Raw genomic sequence first — 20759 nt, 5'->3', positions numbered from 1 at the left:
TTCATTAATCCCCCGATGGAGTTAATAATTTAGTATTTCCAAGTGCTTCACATTAAAGGGGTATTCTCAGATTGGACATAGGAGATGACACATTGATCTCTATGGGACAGTGTTGTTGCCGTGTTTCAGCATCTATTATCTATCCGTTTTTTCATGTTCAGCAACCCGCTGTAAAGCACTTCCCCAAAGCTACAGCAAAGGAAAATGGCTACCACCATGGATATGTAAAGAAATTAGTATATACTGTCCAGATCCAGTACAAGATCCTTTAAGTAGACATTTTTAAATAGTAAAAGAAAACAACAAGATTGTCCCTTTAAGAATCCCATAACAGAATGAATGATAGCACACACAGTGGTGCCTTGGATTACGAGCATAATTCGTTTCGGGACCGTGCTTGTAATCCAAATCCGTTCTTATACCAAAGCAAATTTTCCCATAAGAAATCACTGATATGCAGGCCATTGGTTCCACACCCCAACAATGTTCACATTACGTATATTTCAGTCAGTATATGTATATTTCAGTCAGTATTGCAACCAAAACCAGGAGTGGATTAAAAACACAGAAAGGATCTGTTCACACAATGGTGAAATTGAGTGGATGGCCGCCATTTAATGGCAAATATTTGCTGTTATTTTAAAACAACGGCTGTTATATTGAAATAATGGCCGTTATTTACTGTTATATGGCGGCCATCCACTCAATTTCACCATTGTGTGAACAGATCCTTTCTGTGTTCTTAATCCACTCCTGGTTTTGGTTGCAATACTGACTGAAATATAGTGACTGAAATATACGTAGTGTGAACGCGGCCTTAAGCAGGAATGGAGAGGATGGGAAACACAAGGGCTGACACAGACTGCAGGGAGCATGAAGTAGGAAGGAAGTGGATCTGCTATGATTTGGAAGGTGAGGGAGACCTCCTGGGTCAGAGTACAGTGCTGTAGACCCCGCTATGCAGACCATACCCCTCCCCCACTCCCCCTCCCACCCAGTACAGGGAGCTCTTAAACCAAAGCAATGCTCTTAAACCAAGTTACAATTTTGAAAAAAATGTGATCTCTTCTTGCAAAACTCTCTCAATCCAAGTTACTCTTAAACCAAGGTACCACTGTATATTGGTAATATCATAGAGGAAGGCAGGGGCGTAACTAGGATTCATGGGGCCCCATAACAAAGAACTGTATGGGGCCCCCCCTCCCCTCCCAGACACACACTCACCTGGCCTGGCGCAGTTCCCCGGCATGCCACTCATGCACCATGGAGCTGGGAGAATAATGGAATGCTGCGTCGGGCAAAGTGAGTATGTGTATGGGGAAGGGGGGGGGTGTTGGGGAGCTAAGGGGTGTAGTAGTGGAGGTATAGTGAATATGGGGTGTAGTAGTGGAAGTATAGTGGATAAGGGGTGTAGTAGTGGATGACTGAGGGTGACTGGGGGGAAACTGAGGGGGACTGGGGGACACTGAATGGGAATGGGGTAAAACTGAAGGGGACTGGGATGAAACTGAGGGGGAATGGGGAAAACTGAGGGGGAATGGGGTGACTGAGGGGGAATAAGGGGACTGGGGTGACTGAGGGGGAATGGGGTGACTGAGGGGGAATAAGGGGACTGGGGTGACACTGAGGGGGGACACTGAAGGGGACTGGGGGACACTGAAGGGGAATGGGGTAAAACTGAAGGGGACTGGGGAGACTGAGGGGGAATTAGGGGACTGGGGTGACTGAAGGGGGACACTGAAGGGGGCTGGGGGGACACTGAGGGGGACTGGGGGGAATTAGGGGAATGGGGGGACACTGAGGGGCACTGGGGTGACTGAGGGGGAATGGGGGGACACTGAGGGGAAATTGGGGGACTGAGGGGGGGACACTGAAGGGAACTGGGGGGACACTGAGGGGGACTGGGGGAATTAGGGGAATGGGGGGGACACTGAGGGGGACTGGGTGAATTAGGGGGACTGGGGGGACACTGAAGGGGACTGGGGTGACTGAGGGGAAATTAGGGGACTGGGGTGACTGAGGGGGAACACTGAAGGGGACTGAGGGGGAATAAGGGGACTGGGGTGACTGAGGGGAAATTAGGGGACTGGGGTGACTGAGGGGAAATTAGGGGACTGAGGTGACTGAGGGGAAATTAGGGGACTGGGGTGACTGAGGGGAGACACTGAGGGTGACTGGTGCAGCTGGGGGTGATTGGAGCAGGAGGGCACATACACCTCCTCCTCCTCTCACCTCCACACACACGTTCCCCTCCCGGCCAGACGTGGAGCTCTCCGGTCTTTGGAAGCAACCGCAGGGACCACAGGAAAAGAAGATCGCGCCGCTGCAGGTCCTGGAGCTGTACAGCGGTACGGGGGTCTGCACTGAACCCCGCGATCCCCTGTACAGCTCCAGGACCTGCAGCGGCGCGATCATCTTTTCCTGTGGTCCCTGCGGTTGCTTCCAGAGACCGGGGAGCTCCACGTCTGGCCGAAAGGGGAGAGGGACGCCTAGTGGAAGGGGCTGGGGCAGCTCAGCGGCGGCGCTGTTAAGCAGATGGAGGCCGCCGGCACCGCACCGCACCGCCCCTCTGCAGCCTGCTTACCCCTCTCCAGCATGCGTGTTCCGTGCGCCCTACACCGCCCCTCTACGGCTTGCCCGCCGGCCCGACACCGCAACGCCCCTTCCCCCCGCCCCTTTCTGGACTGCCCACGCGCCTGACAACGCGCGTGTGTGGGGGGGGGGGGGGGGGGGGGGGGGGGGGGGAGGCGCTCTTGGATCGCGTGTCTCTCAGTCCGGGGAGCATCATTGGGACGCTTGTCTTCACAAGGAGGCCCGGGCCCCCTGCTACACCTGGCCCCATAGCGACCGCCTTCCCTGCCCCCATGGTAGCTACGCCAGTGGAGGAAGGATCAACAAAGCCTCAAAGCCTCCCTACAGCCCATAATAAATCCAAATAATCCAACCTCGGAATTTTATAATAAAGTAGAATGTACACCAATACACAGTATCACACTATATATATATATATATATATATATATATATATATATATATATAATCTATACATATTCAGCAATATCGGATGTATCCTAACTACTTCTACCTGCATTGTGATTATAAGAGACTGGTGCTGTATGTCCGGGCACCGGAGGGATTAGGGAACAGATTAGCAGGTGTGCAGCCAGACAGCAACCTGTAGCTGGACAATCCACTCTACACGTCCCGGCTCTGAACCGCTCTGATCCTTTATTTCACAGTGGGTTTTATTAGATGTATTAATGTTAAGCTCTGTCTCTGTATAGGGCTCCACCGAGGAAGAACCGCACATTGGGAAATCGGCTTCCCTGATAGAAAGTCAACACCACCACCTGCTGCACTGCCTGGAAAAGACAACTGTAAGTACAACCATAGCCCAGCACACAAGCTGCTCAATTACTTCCTGTTTTTTTTTTTGCAAAGATGTATAGTACAGCGCATGAATATAGATCCTGATATAGAATTGCGCATGCATATAGTTAGATCCTGATATAGTACAGCGCATGCATATAGTTAGATCCTGATATAGTACAGCGCATGCATATAGTTAGATCCTGATATAGTACAGCGCATGCATATAGTTAGATCCTGATATAGTACAGCGCATGCATATAGTTAGATCCTGATATAGAACTGCGCAGCATTCAATAGATACATTGGACTATTACTTTTTCTCAGACGGAAATTACTACAATACCATAAAGAAGACCTGTAGCCAACCCAAATAGATGTTACAATTATTAACCACATGTATGTCTGGGGTTGCTGCATGTTAAGGCAACCCCATATACATGTATGTGGATGAGTTGAACCATTGCAGCGCAAAATTGCTAAGTTTAACTTAAAGAGACTCTGTCAGTAGGTTTCTGCTGTCCTATCTCAGGGTGGTATAAACTAGTGACAGAGAAGCTGAGCAGAATGATGTATCACTTACATTGTTCTGTGCAGCTGATCCAGAGATATCCTCCTGAATAACATGGAGAATAAGGAGTCCTCTCCATTATGTGCATGAGCCCAGTAGTCCTGGATATTCATGAGAAGCAGAAAACTCCACCCACCAGCTGCTGATTGGCAGTTATCTATTCATGCTGTGTATAGGCAGTCACCTGTCAATCAGCAGCTGGAGGGCGGGGGGAGGGGTGCGGCATGAATCATATTCTCCTGCATATTAGGAGAACGGCTGAACAGAATGATGTAAGTAATACACCGATCTGTTCAGCATTTCTGTCACTAGTTTATGCTTCCCTCATTTAAGGCAGAATATACATAGTGACAGATTTCCTTTAAGTGATGTCAGCCAGTGGTTATGGGTCCCCCAAACAATCCAGTGACCTATCACTGCGTGCCTTGGCCAGGGATTGGTCATTGGTCATTCCGTCATTTGCTGGGAATTTTTATTCTGTATATGTCATGACAGGAACACTTTAACACCCTATAGGTGGCTACAGCTCCTCTTTATTTGAGTACATAAAAGAAAGTCTTTAGTGACAAATACAACTCTGCTAGATGTGTAAGTTTTATATTGTTAAATAAATAAAACTAGAATAAATATAGATGCGCCAAGGTTCTCTAGGCTGGAAAGTGATTAAATATAGGCAGGATGTATACAAACATGGGTAGATGTGGAAAAAACACACAATACAATAAAATAAAAATGAAGTTAAAGTAGCTCCAATCGTACTGTATGTAGATAAGGAACACAAATAGTCACCGAAACACATTATCGCAAGACAATGCAATAGATTTGATAAAAATTGCAAAAAGAATAACAAAAGAAAAAAGATTTAAAGATAAAAAAATTTTAAAATATAAAAAAATGAATAAAAAAATATAAAGAAACATGGATGTCCTTAAAGGAATATTCCACTCAAACACAACTTTTGATATGTTGCTGCCCGTGGTGAGACTAACATTTCTTTCCATACTTACATACGTATACGTATATACTTATGTACGTTATTATGTCTCCTTCCCCTAGTTCTGAGCTGCTGCTTTCTGCTGGAGATACAAAATCTGTGTGTGAGCTTTTCTCTCTGTCTCCCCCTCCTCCCAGTAGCGGATTATAATTGGTCTGTTTCGGGCGGTAGCCCAGGGCCCTGAGCTCCCGAGGGGCCCCGTGACCACCCAAAAAGGCTTTTACTTTCAGTCGAGTATTTCCTCCTGGTTACACCTCTGCCATGATTTGCAAAAAAACTGCAGCTTTTTTACAGCAATTTTGCACAATTCAGGGCATCGTGACATTATTTAGGCTGGGTTCACACTATGTATATTTGAGGCTGTATTTGGTCCTCATGTCAGGTCCTCATAGCAACCAAAACCAGGAGTGGATTGAAAACACAGAAAGGATCTGTTCACACAATGTTGAAATTGAGTGGATGGCCGCCATATAACAGTAAATAACGGCCATTATTTCAATACCACAGCCGTTGTTTTAAAATAACAGCAAATATTTGCCATTAAATGGCGGCCATCCACTCAATTACAACATTATGTGAACAGAGCCTTTCTGTGTTTTCAATCCACTCCTGGTTTTGGTTGCTATACAGCCTCACAAATACAGCCTCAAATATACATAGTGTGAACCCAGCTTTATCCTGTACTATGAACACCACCCTAGTGCCGCCATAATTACAGTGGGGTGGGGGGGGGCTAGACTTAGTGAACAGCCTGGGGCCTATGGTAAAGTTAACTCGCCCCTGCCTTCTCCCCCCTTCCTTCCGAGACAGCTGATATAAACAAGTCTCTGGCAGGCTTTATCTGTAACATTGTAGCTTCTTTGTAATTCTTTGTAATAGATTTTTGTGTCTTCAGCAGAAAGCAGCAGCTAAGAACTGGGAGAAGGAGACTGAATAGATAATAGGTAGTATGGAAGGAATTATTAGTCTCATCACGGGCAGCAACATATCAAAAGTTATGTGGGTGGGTATAATTTCCCAGATCTCAATGGGTATGTGGTTTTGGTGTTTAACACCACTCAACAGTCTTTAGGCCGCCTCCGAATAAAACTAGAATACATTTATTTAGCTGCAAAGTAATCAATGCACCTATGCCGAGGGCATGGACGTTGTCACGAAAAATAGTGGTGTTAGTGAGCGCAGCTCAGGAGGCTGCATAATGAGACTACAGCCAATCATTTCCGTTTACTGGACTGATTAGACGGCCCGATAATCAGGCAGCAAAGGCTGCATGGACATCGTTAACGATGTCCATGGAGCCCTTGCCCTAACACCTAATACCTTACATCTCCTCACTCTTCTATCCTGTGCTCCGCAGCTTCCTGGTCCTGGCAGCAGCAGCGTGTGAGCAGGACAGGACCGCCATCAGCTGACAGGACGCTTGGACACTGCTGTCGCCAGGACCGGGAAGCTGCAGAACACAGGAGAGAAGACAGGGAGCGGGGAGAGGTAAGTTATCAAGTGTTTGGGCAATCGTCAGCTGTAGCGATGCGCGGTCGGTGCCTAACGATTTTATATCCAAACCTAAACCAACAATCAGCCGATGATCGTTTCATCGGCTGATCATCGTTTCTATTGGTGCATTTACACAGACAGATTTATCTGTCGGATTTTGGAAGCCAAAGCTTTGAAAAGAGGAAAAATCTCAGTCTTTCCTTTATGACATGTTCCTGGCTTTGGCTTCAAAAATCAGTCAGATAAATCTGTCTGTGTAAACACACCATTACACACAGAGCGATATTCGGCCGATAATCACCCTGTGTAGTAGCACCCTCATAGCCAGCATAACATATTCTAGAGAACCAATGAATTGCTCATGTCTGCTACAAGTAGAGAACTCCCCACAAATCCTCACCACCACGAGTTAATTCCGGATATACATGATTTTTTTTTTTTTTTAAATGAAAAATTCTGTACATTTGAGAGCAATGCTCTTCCAGCTTGTGAAAACAAAGCTGCACGATGTCCTCCTGAAAGCCATGAAATAAACATAAAATTGTCTGGAATGTGGAAGAATATTTGCTTTTCTCTTTCATTAAGTCCTGATCATTCACCGCTAGATGTTCTCGACATCTCTTCATCCTCTCATTACAAAAGACAGAACAATTTGTTGCTGGTAAATGGATGAATATCCTCTCTAGCTGGCGGCACAGGGTGCTCGTACATTTACCGTTACAGTGGAAATGTATGGGTTAAAATGCAGAAATTCTCTTTTTGAAAACTCCTCCTGAAAGTTTCATTAGGAATATCTTTTCTTTGCATGATTGATTTGCACTTGACACACCTTAACACCTTAGTGACCGAACCAATTTTTCTTTACTCTAAGAGCTGTAATTGTTTTTCATAGCCATATGGAGGTTTGTTTTTTGCGGAATAAGTTTTACTTTTTAAGGGTACGCAGATTTCATTTAAATAACAACACAGGATAAAATCTGCACCATCAAATCTGCTGCGGATCCTGTAGGTGTGAACGCACCCTTTAGGGTGCGTTCACACCTACAGGATCCGAAGCAGATCCACAGCAGATTTGATGGTGCAGATTTGATTCTGTGTTCAGTTAATGAAATGAAATCTGCTGCAGATCCACAGAAAAGTGTGAACGTACCCTAAGGGTGTGTTCACACTTACCGGATCCGCAGCGTATTTTCTGCTGCGGATCCGAAGCAGATCCGCAGCAGATTTCATTTAAATAACTGAACACAGCATCAAATCTGCACCATCAAATTTGCTGCGGATCCTGTAGGTGTGAACGCACCCTAATGGTATTTTTTGAGGGTTCATATAACTTACTGATTAAATGTTATTATTTTTTTTGGGGGGGGGTTATACCTAAAAAAGGCCATTTTTGTCTTTATTTTTTTTTGCAATTTCCATATTCACCGTGCGGTAAAAATATAAAACTTTTATTCGCTGGGTCAGTACGATTACAGCAATATCTTTTTTTCCCTTCAAGGAAAAGTATTTTTTCCATGTAAGATAAAATCTAACAAATAAAAAAATTAACTTACCAAAATTTTAATTTCCTGGAGTCTGTAGGCAGCACAGTTTGTGCTGCATACAGACTCCAGGAAATAAAATTTTGGTAAGTAATTGTTGGTTTTTCTGGTTATCCTACAGCAGCACAACACATGAGACTTCCCAGAGGTCCTCTAAATGGGTGAGGAAGATGAGGCCAACAGTATTGTCAAAATTTGAGCCCTCTGATGTCTATGTCTTAGAGAAGAGAAGATTAAAACCTAAAATGATCATAAGCAGACAGCAGGAAAGTGAGAATACTATACATAAGAGAAGTCCAGGGTGTGATAGAGAGGTGGCGATGCAGTTAAACAATGTAGCGGTAATATAATGTCCTCATTCTGAACCTTTACATCATATATGTGCCCTTTATTATCTGTAAATAATCTGATGGAGCCAAGTCACATTGTCATATTATTATATGGCATTGGCTGCCGATGCCGTATAAATGCTCCATGTCGTAAAATATGTATATTTAAAAAAAAAAAAAAATTTGCTTCTAATTGATTCTACTGGAATGTTTTTGCCTGTGTATCTACTGTAAAATTGATTTTGTTTTCTACTTAGTTTTTGCTTTCTCATTAAACTATTTTCTTGCCAGAATGCAACTGAATTGGCTACGTGGTATTTGCTACAAATTGGCTCACCGCTGGTTTGAGATTTGCCTACTGGGAAGAAACAAACTATCTATTTAGACGGCTAAAAACTGGCATCGCTTAGCGGGAAAGTGCACGACTGCTGAAAATACAAGATATGCTTATTAGGAGCTTCACAAAAACGACTTCATGGATGAACCTTCCCGAGATATAATAGTAGCGTCAGATGTCTTTTCTCTGTCAGAACTGTCCACATAATTACATTTGTATAGTTAATGTCAAGGTTAAAGGGGTATTCCGGCGAATTGTTTTTTGTTTCCGAATGTTATTTAGGTTTGTAATTTACTGTTATTGAAAAATGTTAAGTTTTCCAGTACTTATTAGCTGCTGTATGTCCTGCAGGAAGTGGTGTATTCTTTCCAGTCTGACACAGTGCTCTCTGCTGCCACCTCTGTCCATGTCAGGAACTGTCCAGAGCAGTAGCAAATCCCCATAGAAAACCTTTTCTTCTCTGGACAGTTCCTGACATGGACAGAATGGAAAGAATACACCAGTCTGACACAGTGCTCTCTGCTGCCACCTCTTTCCAGAGCTGGAGTTTTTCTATGGCAGGGGTGGGGAACCTTAGCTCTCCAGCTGTTGCAAAACTACAACTCCCATCATGGCTGGACAGCTAAAGCTTTAGCGTTGGCTGTTCAGGCATGATGGGATTGGTAGTTTTGCAACAGCTGGAAAGCCATGGTTCCCTCCTCCTGTTTAATGGTAATTTGCTCCTGCTCTGGACAGCAGGTGGCAGCAGAGAGCACCGTATCAGACTGGAAAGAATACACCTCTTCCTGCAGGACATACATCAGTTGATAAGTACTGAAAGACTAGAGATTTTTCAATAGAAGTACATTACAAATCTTTATGACTTTTTAAAACCAGTTGGTTTGATAGAAGAGTATTTTCACCGGAGTACCCCTTTATTCTGATATATAAAAAAAACATTAATTACCCATAGTCTATAGCAGAATGTAGCAAGTGGGGGCCTTATCGCAGCGCCATCATATTTTCTTCAGCAAGGCCAAGGAATATAGAGTAAAGGTCTCATTTACGTCACTACCTGAAACAACTCTAAGCTTGATAGGGTTCGGTAAGGGATTCGTGATTCATGCGGATACTGCTGACCCTGTACTGTATGGACCGGGAATAGAACAGGGATCTTGAAAATATATGGGCCTGGATTTATAAGTGTCACACTTTAATATATCTGGGCCGTGTTACTGAGCTATGGCTGCAAATGGAGGGAAAAATCTAGCTTTTCAGAGAATATTGGGTGAGATTTATCAAACATGGTGTAAAGTGAAACTGGCTCTGTTGCCCCTAGCAACCAATCAGATTCCACCTTTCATTCCTCACAGACTCTTTGGAAAATGAAAAGTGGAATCTGATTGGTTGCTAGGGACAACTGAGCCAGTTTCACTTTACGCCATGTTTGATAAATCTCCCCAATTATATATAAAAGAGGTCAGGACAAGATGAAAAAGAGCATGTGCTCACCCACCACCTATCCCCACTGGTCCCAGTTCTGGCGGTCCTGACTGCTGAGTACTTCCTGATCTCCTGTCAAACATTGGAAATGCCTGATCAGCCAATGACTGGTTGTAGTAGTCACCCATGTAAGCCAGTGATGGAAGGTGCAGGCATTTCCTATGTGGAGGGCAGTAAGTGCTTGGCAGCAGGGGGCGGCACCAACAGCTCTGAACTGTTGGGTGATCTTTTAAGCCTGTAGAATCCCCCTTCAACTAGTGAGTTACAGATTCTAAGTCCCAGCCTGTGTAATAGTCCTGAGTTGCATTTTGCAATCCTGAAGAGTCAGAGCTGAATTCTCCCATTAGTCACTGCTTACATTTTGGCATAGAATTTGCTCTGGTAACTTGCATTATGGAAAGGGTTCTTTTCAATTCAGACACTGTAAAGTAATCTGATATGGGGAAACTGTCTCCATGTATTATAGAAACTCAGCTGTAGTTTTAAAGGGGAAGTCCGTAGGATTATAAAATCCAGCAGCCGGCAGGGGGAAACTGATTAGGTACTAACTTACCTCACGGTGAGCCGTGGGACCGGCCCGTTCGAGCTTTGGGATCTCCAGAGCAGATACATCACGCTGATAGACTGGTTACTCAGCCAGTCAGTGAATAGGGTGGGACGCTACTCCAGTCATTGATAGCAGCCAGTCCATCACCTGGGACCGAACTTTTCCCCTGAGTGGTGACGTCATCACAACTTGGAGGAAAACGCCTACCGGTGGGGCTCCTGAGGCCGGTCCCTTCTCTCACCGCAGGCGCAGGGGGAGATAAGTAAGTACTTGAAATCAATTTCCCCCCTGCCCCTGCTGGCTTCAGGATTTTATAATCTGCCAAACTTCGCCTTTAAATACAATACAATACAAATACAAAGACAAATACAACCTTAGGGTGCGTTCACACATACAGGAACTGCAGCAGATTTCATGGCGCAGATTTTGAAGTTGCAGATCCAATGCAAAGTAACTCTGGGCCATTAAATCTGCTGCGGATCTGATGCAGATTCAAATCTGCGCCATCAAATCTGCTGCAGATCCTGTACGTGTGAACGCACCTGTACAGGATCTGCAGCAGATTTGAAGGCGCATATTTGAATCTGCAGCAGATCCGCAGCAGATTTGATGGCCCAGAGTTGCTTTGCATTGAATCTGCAACTTTACAGTAAATCTGCGCCATCAAATCTGCTGCAGATCCTGTACGTGTGAACACACCATTAGGGTACAAACACACACACCGTATACGCAGCAGATCTGCAGCAGATTTGATGCTGTGTTCAGTTGTTTAGATCTAATCTGCTGCGTATCTGCTGCGTATCGCAGCAGAAAATATGCTGCGTATATGGTGTGTTTGTACCCTTAGGGTAGCTTCACACACACTGTATCGCAGTGAATTTTCTGCTGGGGATATGCAGCGGATACGCAGCAGAAACGCAGCAGATTTGATGTAAATAACTGAACACAGCATCAAATCTGCACCATCAAATCTGCTGCTGATCTGCTGCGCATCGGTCGTGTGTGTTAGCACCCTAATTAGGTTGTATTTGTCAACATGTGCAAAAGTTAATCCCATGCCCCTAAAGTGCTGAGGGCTGTGATGCCACCTGCCTCCCCTCTACCATCCGATCCGGTCAAGGATGGGAGAAGGAGCGAGGAGCTTGGGAATAATGTGTTTGGGAATATACCACTTTGAAAATGGTACAAACTTGACTAGACAAGCAGCACGTTACCAAGATCAGCGCCAAAATTACCGTAACCCATGCAACAAAATAGGAACTCCCCTACCACCGAGGAGAAGACAGACTCAGCAAAGCCTACCACCAGGAAGACACTAATAGTAAATCTGGACTCAATGAGATTAAGACCACGGCAAATCCTTCCTTACGTATGAATAATCTCTACCCAGAAGTGAGGCAATTCTTCAGCCAATCATTAGAGTTATTGTTTGCGGATGCAAAATATTTGGGAATTGTAAAATATTGTTTTGGAGCACAAAGGGGCGGCTTTATTGTCACAGGAGCTATTGTCTACCATAGATCATACATTACTATTATATTGTGACCCATAGACTGGTAACCCAAATATCAGGACACCGGCAACAACAGCTGTTCTAAGGATATGGCAGTCACGCATACTGAATATAATCGGAATACAAACTCATATATAACACAGCCACTGCTTTTTTGTTTATTTCCTACCTGTAAAAAAGGTTCTTTGCTAAATAAATAACCTTTACAAGTCGCCAATCTTGTGACAATGAAGCAGCTTCTTGTCCTTTAAAACCCAGCATGTGCAATATGGAATGTTGGAGCTGAGAAATGGAATGCCGGAATGAACAATCAATCTGTGTTCTTATCTTCTGTTGGCATGTTGTCCTGTAGGGATTGTCCTATCTTGTGGATGATCCCCTGTTATCTGTACGAACTTCCACTCTCAAGGTATTACATTTTCCTTTTCAATTCATGTTTTTAATTGAGGACGGGCAAATTCACGGGTTTGACAATAGAAAACTGTAAAATTCCGTATCAATTGATTATACTTGCAGGGTCATCATGGGCAATTTTGGGGTCACACACTGCCATGGAGACTGCGGTGGTGGGCAAGGGGGATGTTTTAGCAGAGGCACTGGGGGAAAACAAATAAAGCCTGGATAACCCCTTTAAGCGTCATTGCTGCCTTGTGTTGTCCCCCCAGATATGCACAAAGTAGCCATCTCACCTCTGCCTCCTATGTATGTCGGATCCACATCCAGCCGCAGGCAATCAACAAAGAAGATGGAAGAAAACAATGGATCCAACATTCAGCAAAACTTGTGAACTTTTTTCAAAAAAGTTGAGCAAGACACCTCCAGCTACACCTCTACGCGTTTTTGGGTGCGTATGCTCTTTGTCAGCTAGTGGAGTCTGAATGGTGTCTTGCCGAATTTTAAACTTTTTGGATAAAGTTCACAAGTTTTATTGAATGGTGGATCCATCGTTTTCTTCCATGTTTTTCGTTGATTGCATGGGGCTGAATGCGGATGCGGGCAGAGGTAAGCTGGCTACTTTGTGCATATCTGGGGTAGAGATGAGCAAACTGCTCGGACTTTTGGTCCGAAAGCAGTTCGCTCTCTCATGCTTTTGATCCCGGCCGCATACTTGCGCTCTCGGGAATATGCGGCCAGGATATTCCAGGAAATCCCTGTTGAATTCCCTGGAATATCCTGGCTGCATATTCGCGGGAGCGCAAGTATGCGGCCGGGATCAAAGGCGTGATGAGAGAGCGCCAATGGACTTTTGGTCCAACGGTCCGCTCATCTTTAATCTAGGGGGACAACACAAGGCAGTAATGATCCTTAAAGGGGTAATCCAGGCTTAGAAAAACATGGCCGCTTTCTTTCAGAAACAGCACCACTCTTGTCTCCAGTTTGGGTGCAGGTTTTACGGCTCATTTCAATTGAAGAGAATGGAGATAATTTGCAAAAACAATACCCAAACTGGAGACAGTGGCCATGTTTCTGGAGGAAAGTGGCCATGTTTTTCTAATCTTAGATAAGTCCTTTAAGGTCAGGGATGGGGGAAACACTAGGACACAAAGAGGCAGAGCTTTACTGGAAGATCAGTGAGTTGGAGACAAAGAAAGGAGCAGGAAGGCTGGATAGACACAAGGGGAGACATTAGGCATCAGGGCTCTGTGAGGGGGGTAAGGGGAAGAGGGAACAGAGAATAGTTTGGAAAGAAGTAGAGCAAGGGGGAACAACCGGGGTGGAAAGCGGTTATGTTGAAGGACAAGGTGGGATGCAGGGCTAGGAGAAAAAGAGAATGGGGGTAACAAAACGTTTCATAGACTGGAGGGTAGGTGGAGGAATAAGCAAGAGCTCAATGAAGGGGCAGGAGGGAGACACTAGGTGGCAGGACTCTGTAGGGGTGAGAAAAGAGGGAAGGGAATGTGGTATGGACAGAAAGAAGGGCAAGGGGAGAAACAAGGTGGCAAGTGATTATAGAGGGGTTGGAGGGAGGCAGATTGTGGGCAAGGGCACTGTTGAGGGGCAAGAGGGAGACACTAAGTGACGGCTGTGTAGGTGGAGGAGAGGATTGAGGGAACAGTAGGGTCATGGACAGGAGGCTTGGCAGGGGGAGAAGCAGCCTGGTGGATAGTAAGTGATCAGAGGCTCTGGCAAGAAAGCGGGAGGGAAAGTGCAGGGAACACAAAGTGGCATGGACAGGAAGATGGGCAGGAGGAGTAGGTGGTCAGGGAATCCGTTGAGGGGCAAGAGGGAGACACTATACGACAGGGACCTGTGGGAGGATAGAATGTGGTATAGTCAGGAAGAAATACAGCCTGTCCAAACATGTATAGATGAGCCATGGGCTGGATGCAGACAGTTGGTGACCTGAAGCTCATTCGAGGAACAAGAGAGAGAACCAGATAGAAGGGCTCTGTAGGGTGGAGGGCTATAGCAGTAGGTGGTGAACCAGATAGAAGGGCTCGGTAGGATGGAGGGGTATAGCAGTAGGTGGTGAACCAGATAGAAGGGCTCGGTAGTATGGAGGGGTATAGCAGTAGGTGTTTAACTAGATAGAAGAGCTCGGTAGGATGGAGGGGTATAGCAGTAGGTGGTGAACCAGATAGAAGGGCTCGGTAGGATGGAGGGGTATAGCAGTAGGTGGTGAACCAGATAGAAGGGCTCGGTAGGATGGAGGGGTATAGCAGTAGGTGTTTAACTAGATAGAAGAGCTCGGTAGGATGGAGGGGTATAGCAGTAGGTGGTGAACCAGATAGAAGGACTCGGTAGGATGGAGGGGTATAGCAGTAGGTGGTGAACCAGATAGAAGGGCTCAGTAGGGTGGAGGGGTATAGCAGTAGGTGGTGAACCAGATAGAAGGGCTCGGTAGGATGGAGGGGTATAGCAGTAGGTGGTGAACCAGATAGAGGGGCTCTGTAGGGTGGAGGGGTATAGCAGTAGGTGGTGAACCAGATAGAAAAGCTCTGTAGGGTGGAGGGGTATAGCAGTAGGTGGTGAACCAGATAGAAGGGCTCAGTAGGGTGGAGGGGTATAGCAGTAGGTGGTGAACCAGATAGAAGGGCTCTGTGGGGTGGAGGGGTATAGCAGTCGGCGGTGAACCAGATAGAAGGGCTCTGTAGGGTAAAGGGGTATAGCAGTAGGTGGTGAACCAGATAGAAGGGCTCTGTAGGGTGGAGGGGTATAGCAGTAGGTGGTGAACCAGATAGAAGGGCTCTGTAGGGTAAAGGGGTATAGCAGTAGGTGGTGAACCAGATAGAGGGGCTCTGTAGGGTAAAGGGGTATAGCAGTAGGTGGTGAACCAGATAGAGGGGCTCTGTAGGGTGGAGGGGTATAGCAGTAGGTGGTGAACCAGATAGAAGGGCTCTGTAGGATGGAGGGGTATAGCAGCAGGTGGTGAACCAGATAGAAGGGCTCTCCAGGGTGGAGGGGTATAGCAGTAGGTGGTGAACCAGATTGAAGGGCTCTGTAGGGTGGAGGGGTATAGCAGCAGGTGGTGAACCAGATAGAAGGGCTCTGTAGGGTGGAGGGGTATAGCAGCAGGTGGTGAACCAGATAGAAGGGCTCTCCAGGGTGGAGGGGTATAGCAGTAGGTGGTGAACCAGATTGAAGGGCTCTGTAGGATGGAGGGGTATAGCAGCAGGTGGTGAACCAGATAGAAGGGCTCTCCAGGGTGGAGGGGTATAGCAGTAGGTGGTGAACCAGATAGAGGGGCTCTGTAGGGTGGAGGGGTATAGCAGTAGGTGGTGAACCAGATAGAGGGGCTCTGTAGGGTGGAGGGGTATAGCAGCAGGTAGTGAACCAGATAGAGGGGCTCTGTAGGGTGGAGGGGTATAGCAGCAGGTGGTGAACCAGATAGAAGGGCTCTGTAGGATGGAGGGGTATAGCAGCATGTGGTGAACCAGATAGAAGGGCTCTCCAGGGTGGAGGGGTATAGTAGTTGTTGGCAGTTTCCGCAGCAGTACCAGCCTCAGCCATATAACCCTGATGGTGGCCCTGTATATTTATATAGTCTTTTACACACTCCCCACCACCAGCGATGACCTTGGTGGGTGATCAGATATATTTAGCCTACTACATTCAGTAGACAGGGTGACATCTGCGTTACTGAGTGTAGCCAAAACTACCCAGAGACGTAACAAACGCCTAAACACCTGTAAAAATGCCCGCCCTTGGTTTTAAGTTGTTTTCAGTGTAATCCATGTTCAGATTGTTACTAATACACAGAAGAAAAAAAAGTTTTTCTAAAACATGAGTCACTGCCTTACATTCATGAAAAGTTGGAGTAGAAAGCAAATAGATCAATGGATGATGGATTGTGTTTTTATAGTAGTCTCTGTACAGTAATACTGCACAGTAGGCAAGAAGCGGCAACAAAAGCATTCCGCCAAAATAATGGAAGCAAAGTACTGCCGCAAAGAATGTTTAAATGAGAAGTAATAGCAGAACGTTAAAGGTAAAACCAAGGTTTTTGCACTTCTTAAAGGGTTCTTCTTGCCATAAAATCAAGTGCACAGTATCCTTACCATTTATCTATTCGTAAACATACAGCATCAACCCAAGGGCTGAAATCTCGATCCCAGCATCCCGTTAAAGGGCTCAGAGCGACTTTCTATCCAACTTTGCTTTATTAACAGGGGTTGTTTGCAGAAACAGCGCCACTCATAGATTGTATCTGGTATTGCAGCACATGAATGAGGCCAAACTGCAATACCAAGGACGACCACTAGATATGAGCGGCGCTGCTTCCAGATGATGTCATCTAAGTCAACCCCTTTAAATTTAATTTGAAAAACCAACGTACACGGCAAGCTGGGTATTCCCAGTTTGCTATGAAGTGAGTTGTGTTTGCTTAGACGTTTAATGCGATTACTGTGCTGTACGTCCCAGTGATAGCGAAGCCTTCTGTGCGGTGGATAGAAATGTTAGAATCATTCTGGTACTGATATTCTGCTTCTTCGCAGAACCACGAGTTCATGGATGAACAGATGTTTGAACAGAACTGCCGTGAGAGCTCCATGCAGAACTATCCATCCAGCCGCAGCCCATCTCTGTCCAGTCACCATGGTCTTTCATCTTGCTGTTCTCGAAGGAACAAGAAGACCACGCATCTCCCGAACTCTAACGTTCCAGCTACAAGGCTACGTAGCATGCAAGAGCTTAGCACTATCCACATCCAATGTGGGGATCAACCTTCTCTAACTACAAGGTATGGATAAAGACACCAAAATGGAGGTAAAAGGTTGAAAGTACTGTACAAATCTTTAAAGTGAATGTACCACTAGGTACATCTCTATGGCCTTTGGTGTTGGTTGGGATGTTGGTGGGCGGTCCTTTTTTTTTTAACTGCCGCCTGGTTCCCGTGCGCGGCACCGGTCTGTTAATGTAAAAAGACCAGAGAGATGTGCCTAGTGGTAGATCACTTTAAGGTCCTAGCAAAAAGGACACTGGTATTGTCAAAGAAGGCATTAAAAGGGAAATCTGGTTAAGAAAGATTTAACCCTGTTGACTCCCCACCCATAAGCTAAGCTTGTGTGGAATAGGTTTCCATTAAATGAATTGGGACGTCTGTCTGTAGCACATCCTGACTCTGAAAATCCTCACTGCCAGGTCTGTCTCTGTCTCCACTCATCTGTGCTCCCCCTCCCTTCTGAGACAAAGGTCACATGATCTCTCTGGAGAACAGAAAGCACATCACACTAGAGATGAGCAAACCGGGTTTGGGTTCGAGTCGATCCGAACCCGAACGTTCGGTATTTGATTAGCTGGGGCTGCTGAACTTGGATAAAGCTCTAAGGTTGTCTGGAAAACATGGATACAGCCAATGACTATATCCATGTTTTCCACATAGCCTAAGGGCTTTATCCAACTTCAGCAGCCACCGCTAATCAAATGCCGAAAGTTCGGGTTCGGATTGATTCGAGCATGCTCGAGGTTCGCTCATCTCTACATCACACCTATGGTTAATACTAAATCTTGTTTAGCTACATTAAGAACCAATATCAGAAGTTTATAATATAATATAATATAATATAATATAATATAATATATATATATATATATATATATATATATATATATATATATGTAATATAATTTGATCAAACCATATTACCTCATGTACCACGTGCAGGTCTTCTGATAGAGTCCCTACTCTAGCCATGATGCAGTGTTCGCCGACAACCACCACCGCTGCAAAGCCAGTGCCCACAGAAGGGAGCACCCCATTGGTCCAGCTACCCCAGTGTCACAGAACCAGGCCCCAAGGGCCAGAGCCGCACCACTTCTGATGTTGGTTTTTAATGTAGCTGAACAAGTTTTAGTACCAACCATGGGTGCGATGTGCAGCCATTTCTGTGTTCTTCAGCCTTGTGTCACATGATCTGTCTCTTTTGTTGCCAGGCAGGCAACAAAAGAGAACTAATCTGAAACCTCGCCCCCACTGACATCACACAGTGATCACATGGGCGAAGGTGGGGAAACAACAGCCTCTCCTGAGTAATATAGGGGAAAGGAGACACTGTTGTTTCCTTGGTCTTTCTCTATGTAGATAAATGGATGGATAGAGAGATAGACAGACAGATAGATAGATAGATAGATAGATAGATAGATAGATAGATAGATGGATAGATAGATAGATAGATAGATAGATAGATAGATAGATAGATACTGTGTTTACTGTGCAAAGCAGAAGCAGATCCAGCCAGTGGTGGGCAGCTACTACATGGCAGGGGCAGGTATCGAGCAGTTGATTTTTAGTTGCATTGCATGATGGGAGATGTAGTTTCTTGGGCAGGGATCTTTTGTAAAAGTTTGAATCTGAGGCTAGGAGCAGCATATACAAGTGGGAAAAGTGTCAAACAATTGGTGGGGGATCAGTGATTTTTATTAGATCACTGGAGTTCCCCTTTATGGCTATGTTCACTCAATGAATGGACAGTGGCACTTGTTTGGCACTCAAAAACAATGGTCGTTGTATTGAGTGTCAAACAACAGCCGCTCAAAGAGAAGATTCACTGATCAGAGGCAGGATGTGTGGAGTACTCGGACGCCTGGCGCAGAGCGGCTTGTTCACAGAGTTCAAGATGAAGTATAGGAGTTATAGTACAAGATTCTCCCACTTCTTTATTGTAATGACGTAAAAAACAGTAATACGTTTCGAGGTGCAGCCCTCTTCATCAGATAAACAACAGCCGCTGTTGCATTGAAAACTTCATTGATGTCAATCCAGAACGCCGGTAAATAATTCACGTCAATTATTTTAACGGCCGTAGCAAAATACGTTGTGTGAACAACAGACAATGTATGCATTGGCTTCAGTGCAACAAATTTCACTATGAAAAAAAATGCCCGTTCTTGTCATAAAATATACGTTGTGAGAACAAAGCCTAAGGCTGGGTTCACACACAGTATATTTGAGGCAGTATTTGGTCCTCATGTCAGGTCCTCATAGCAACCAAAACCAGGAGTGGATTGAAAACACAGAAAGGCTCTGTTCACACAATGTTGTAATTGAGTGGATGGCCGTCATATAACGGTAAATAACTTCCATTATTTCAATACAACAGCCGTTGTTTTAAAATAACAGCACATATTTGCCATTAAATGACGGCCATCTACTCAATTACAACATTATGTGAACAGATCCTTTCTGTGTTTTCAATCCGCTCCTTGTTTTGGTTGCTATACAGCCTTAACCCCTTAAGGTCAAAGCCTATTTTCGTTTTTGCGCTTTTGCTTATTCCATTTTAAGTTTAAAAGTCCATAGCGCTTGCATTTTTTCACCTAGAGACTTATATGAGCACTTATTTTTTGCGAAACCAATTGTACTTTGTAATGACAGGCATTATTTTTCCATAACATATGCTGCGAAACCGGAAAAAAATCATTTGCGCTGTCAAATTGAAAAAAAAACGAATTTGTTTTGATTTCGGGGAGTTTTGCATTTACGCCGTCCGTCCTATGGTAAAACTGACTTGTTATATATATTCCTCAAGTCGTTACGATTACAACGATATGTAACATGTATAACTTATATTGTATCGGATGGCCTGTAAAAAAATTCAAACCATTGTTAACAAATATACGTTCCTTAAAATCTCTCCATTCCCAGGCTTATAGCGCTTTTATCCTTTGGTCTATGGGGCTGTGTGAGGTGTCAGTTTTTGCGCCATGATGTGTTCTTTCTATCGGAACCTTGATTGCGCATATACGACTTTTTGATCGTTTTTTATTACATTTTTTCTGGATTTGATGCGACCAAAAATGCGCAATTTTGCACTTTGGAATTTTTTTGCGCTGACGCCGTTTACCGTGCGAGATCAGGAATGTGATTAATTAATAGTTCGGGCGATTATGCGCGCGGCGATACTAAATATGTTTATTTATTTATTTATTTATTAATTTATATTTATAAAATGGGAAAAGGGGGGTGATTTGGACTTTTATTAGGGGAGGGGATTTTTTATTAATAAAAACACTTTTTTACTTTTTTATTACTGTAACTAGAAGCCCCCCTGGGGGACTTGTATATAGACAGCACTGATCTCTCATAGAGATCAATGCTGTGTATATACACAGCAAAGATCGATTAGATCGGTCATAGATTA

At 44.9% G+C, this 20759-nt stretch overlaps 1 protein-coding gene across 6 annotated transcripts in view; it reads left to right on the top strand.

The window, feature by feature from the left end:
- KCND3 (potassium voltage-gated channel subfamily D member 3) overlaps positions 1-20759 on the top strand; it is a 341235-nt gene that overhangs the window by 311662 nt on the left and 8814 nt on the right. For 5 of the 6 annotated variants that reach the window (XM_069946138.1, XM_069946140.1, XM_069946137.1 and 2 more), the window contains 3 exons: positions 3285-3377; positions 12530-12586; positions 17115-17359. In XM_069946138.1, the coding sequence (XP_069802239.1) occupies positions 3285-3377; positions 12530-12586; positions 17115-17359 (395 nt within the window). The remainder of the gene's footprint in view (positions 1-3284; positions 3378-12529; positions 12587-17114; positions 17360-20759) is intronic. The other variant, XM_069946142.1, reaches the window with a different exon arrangement.

Source organism: Dendropsophus ebraccatus, chromosome 11, assembly GCF_027789765.1.
Source record: "Dendropsophus ebraccatus isolate aDenEbr1 chromosome 11, aDenEbr1.pat, whole genome shotgun sequence".
Taxonomy (NCBI): Eukaryota; Metazoa; Chordata; class Amphibia; order Anura; family Hylidae; genus Dendropsophus; species Dendropsophus ebraccatus.
The sequence above is the reverse complement of the archived record's forward strand: the minus strand, read 5'-3'. Positions and strand labels throughout refer to the sequence as shown.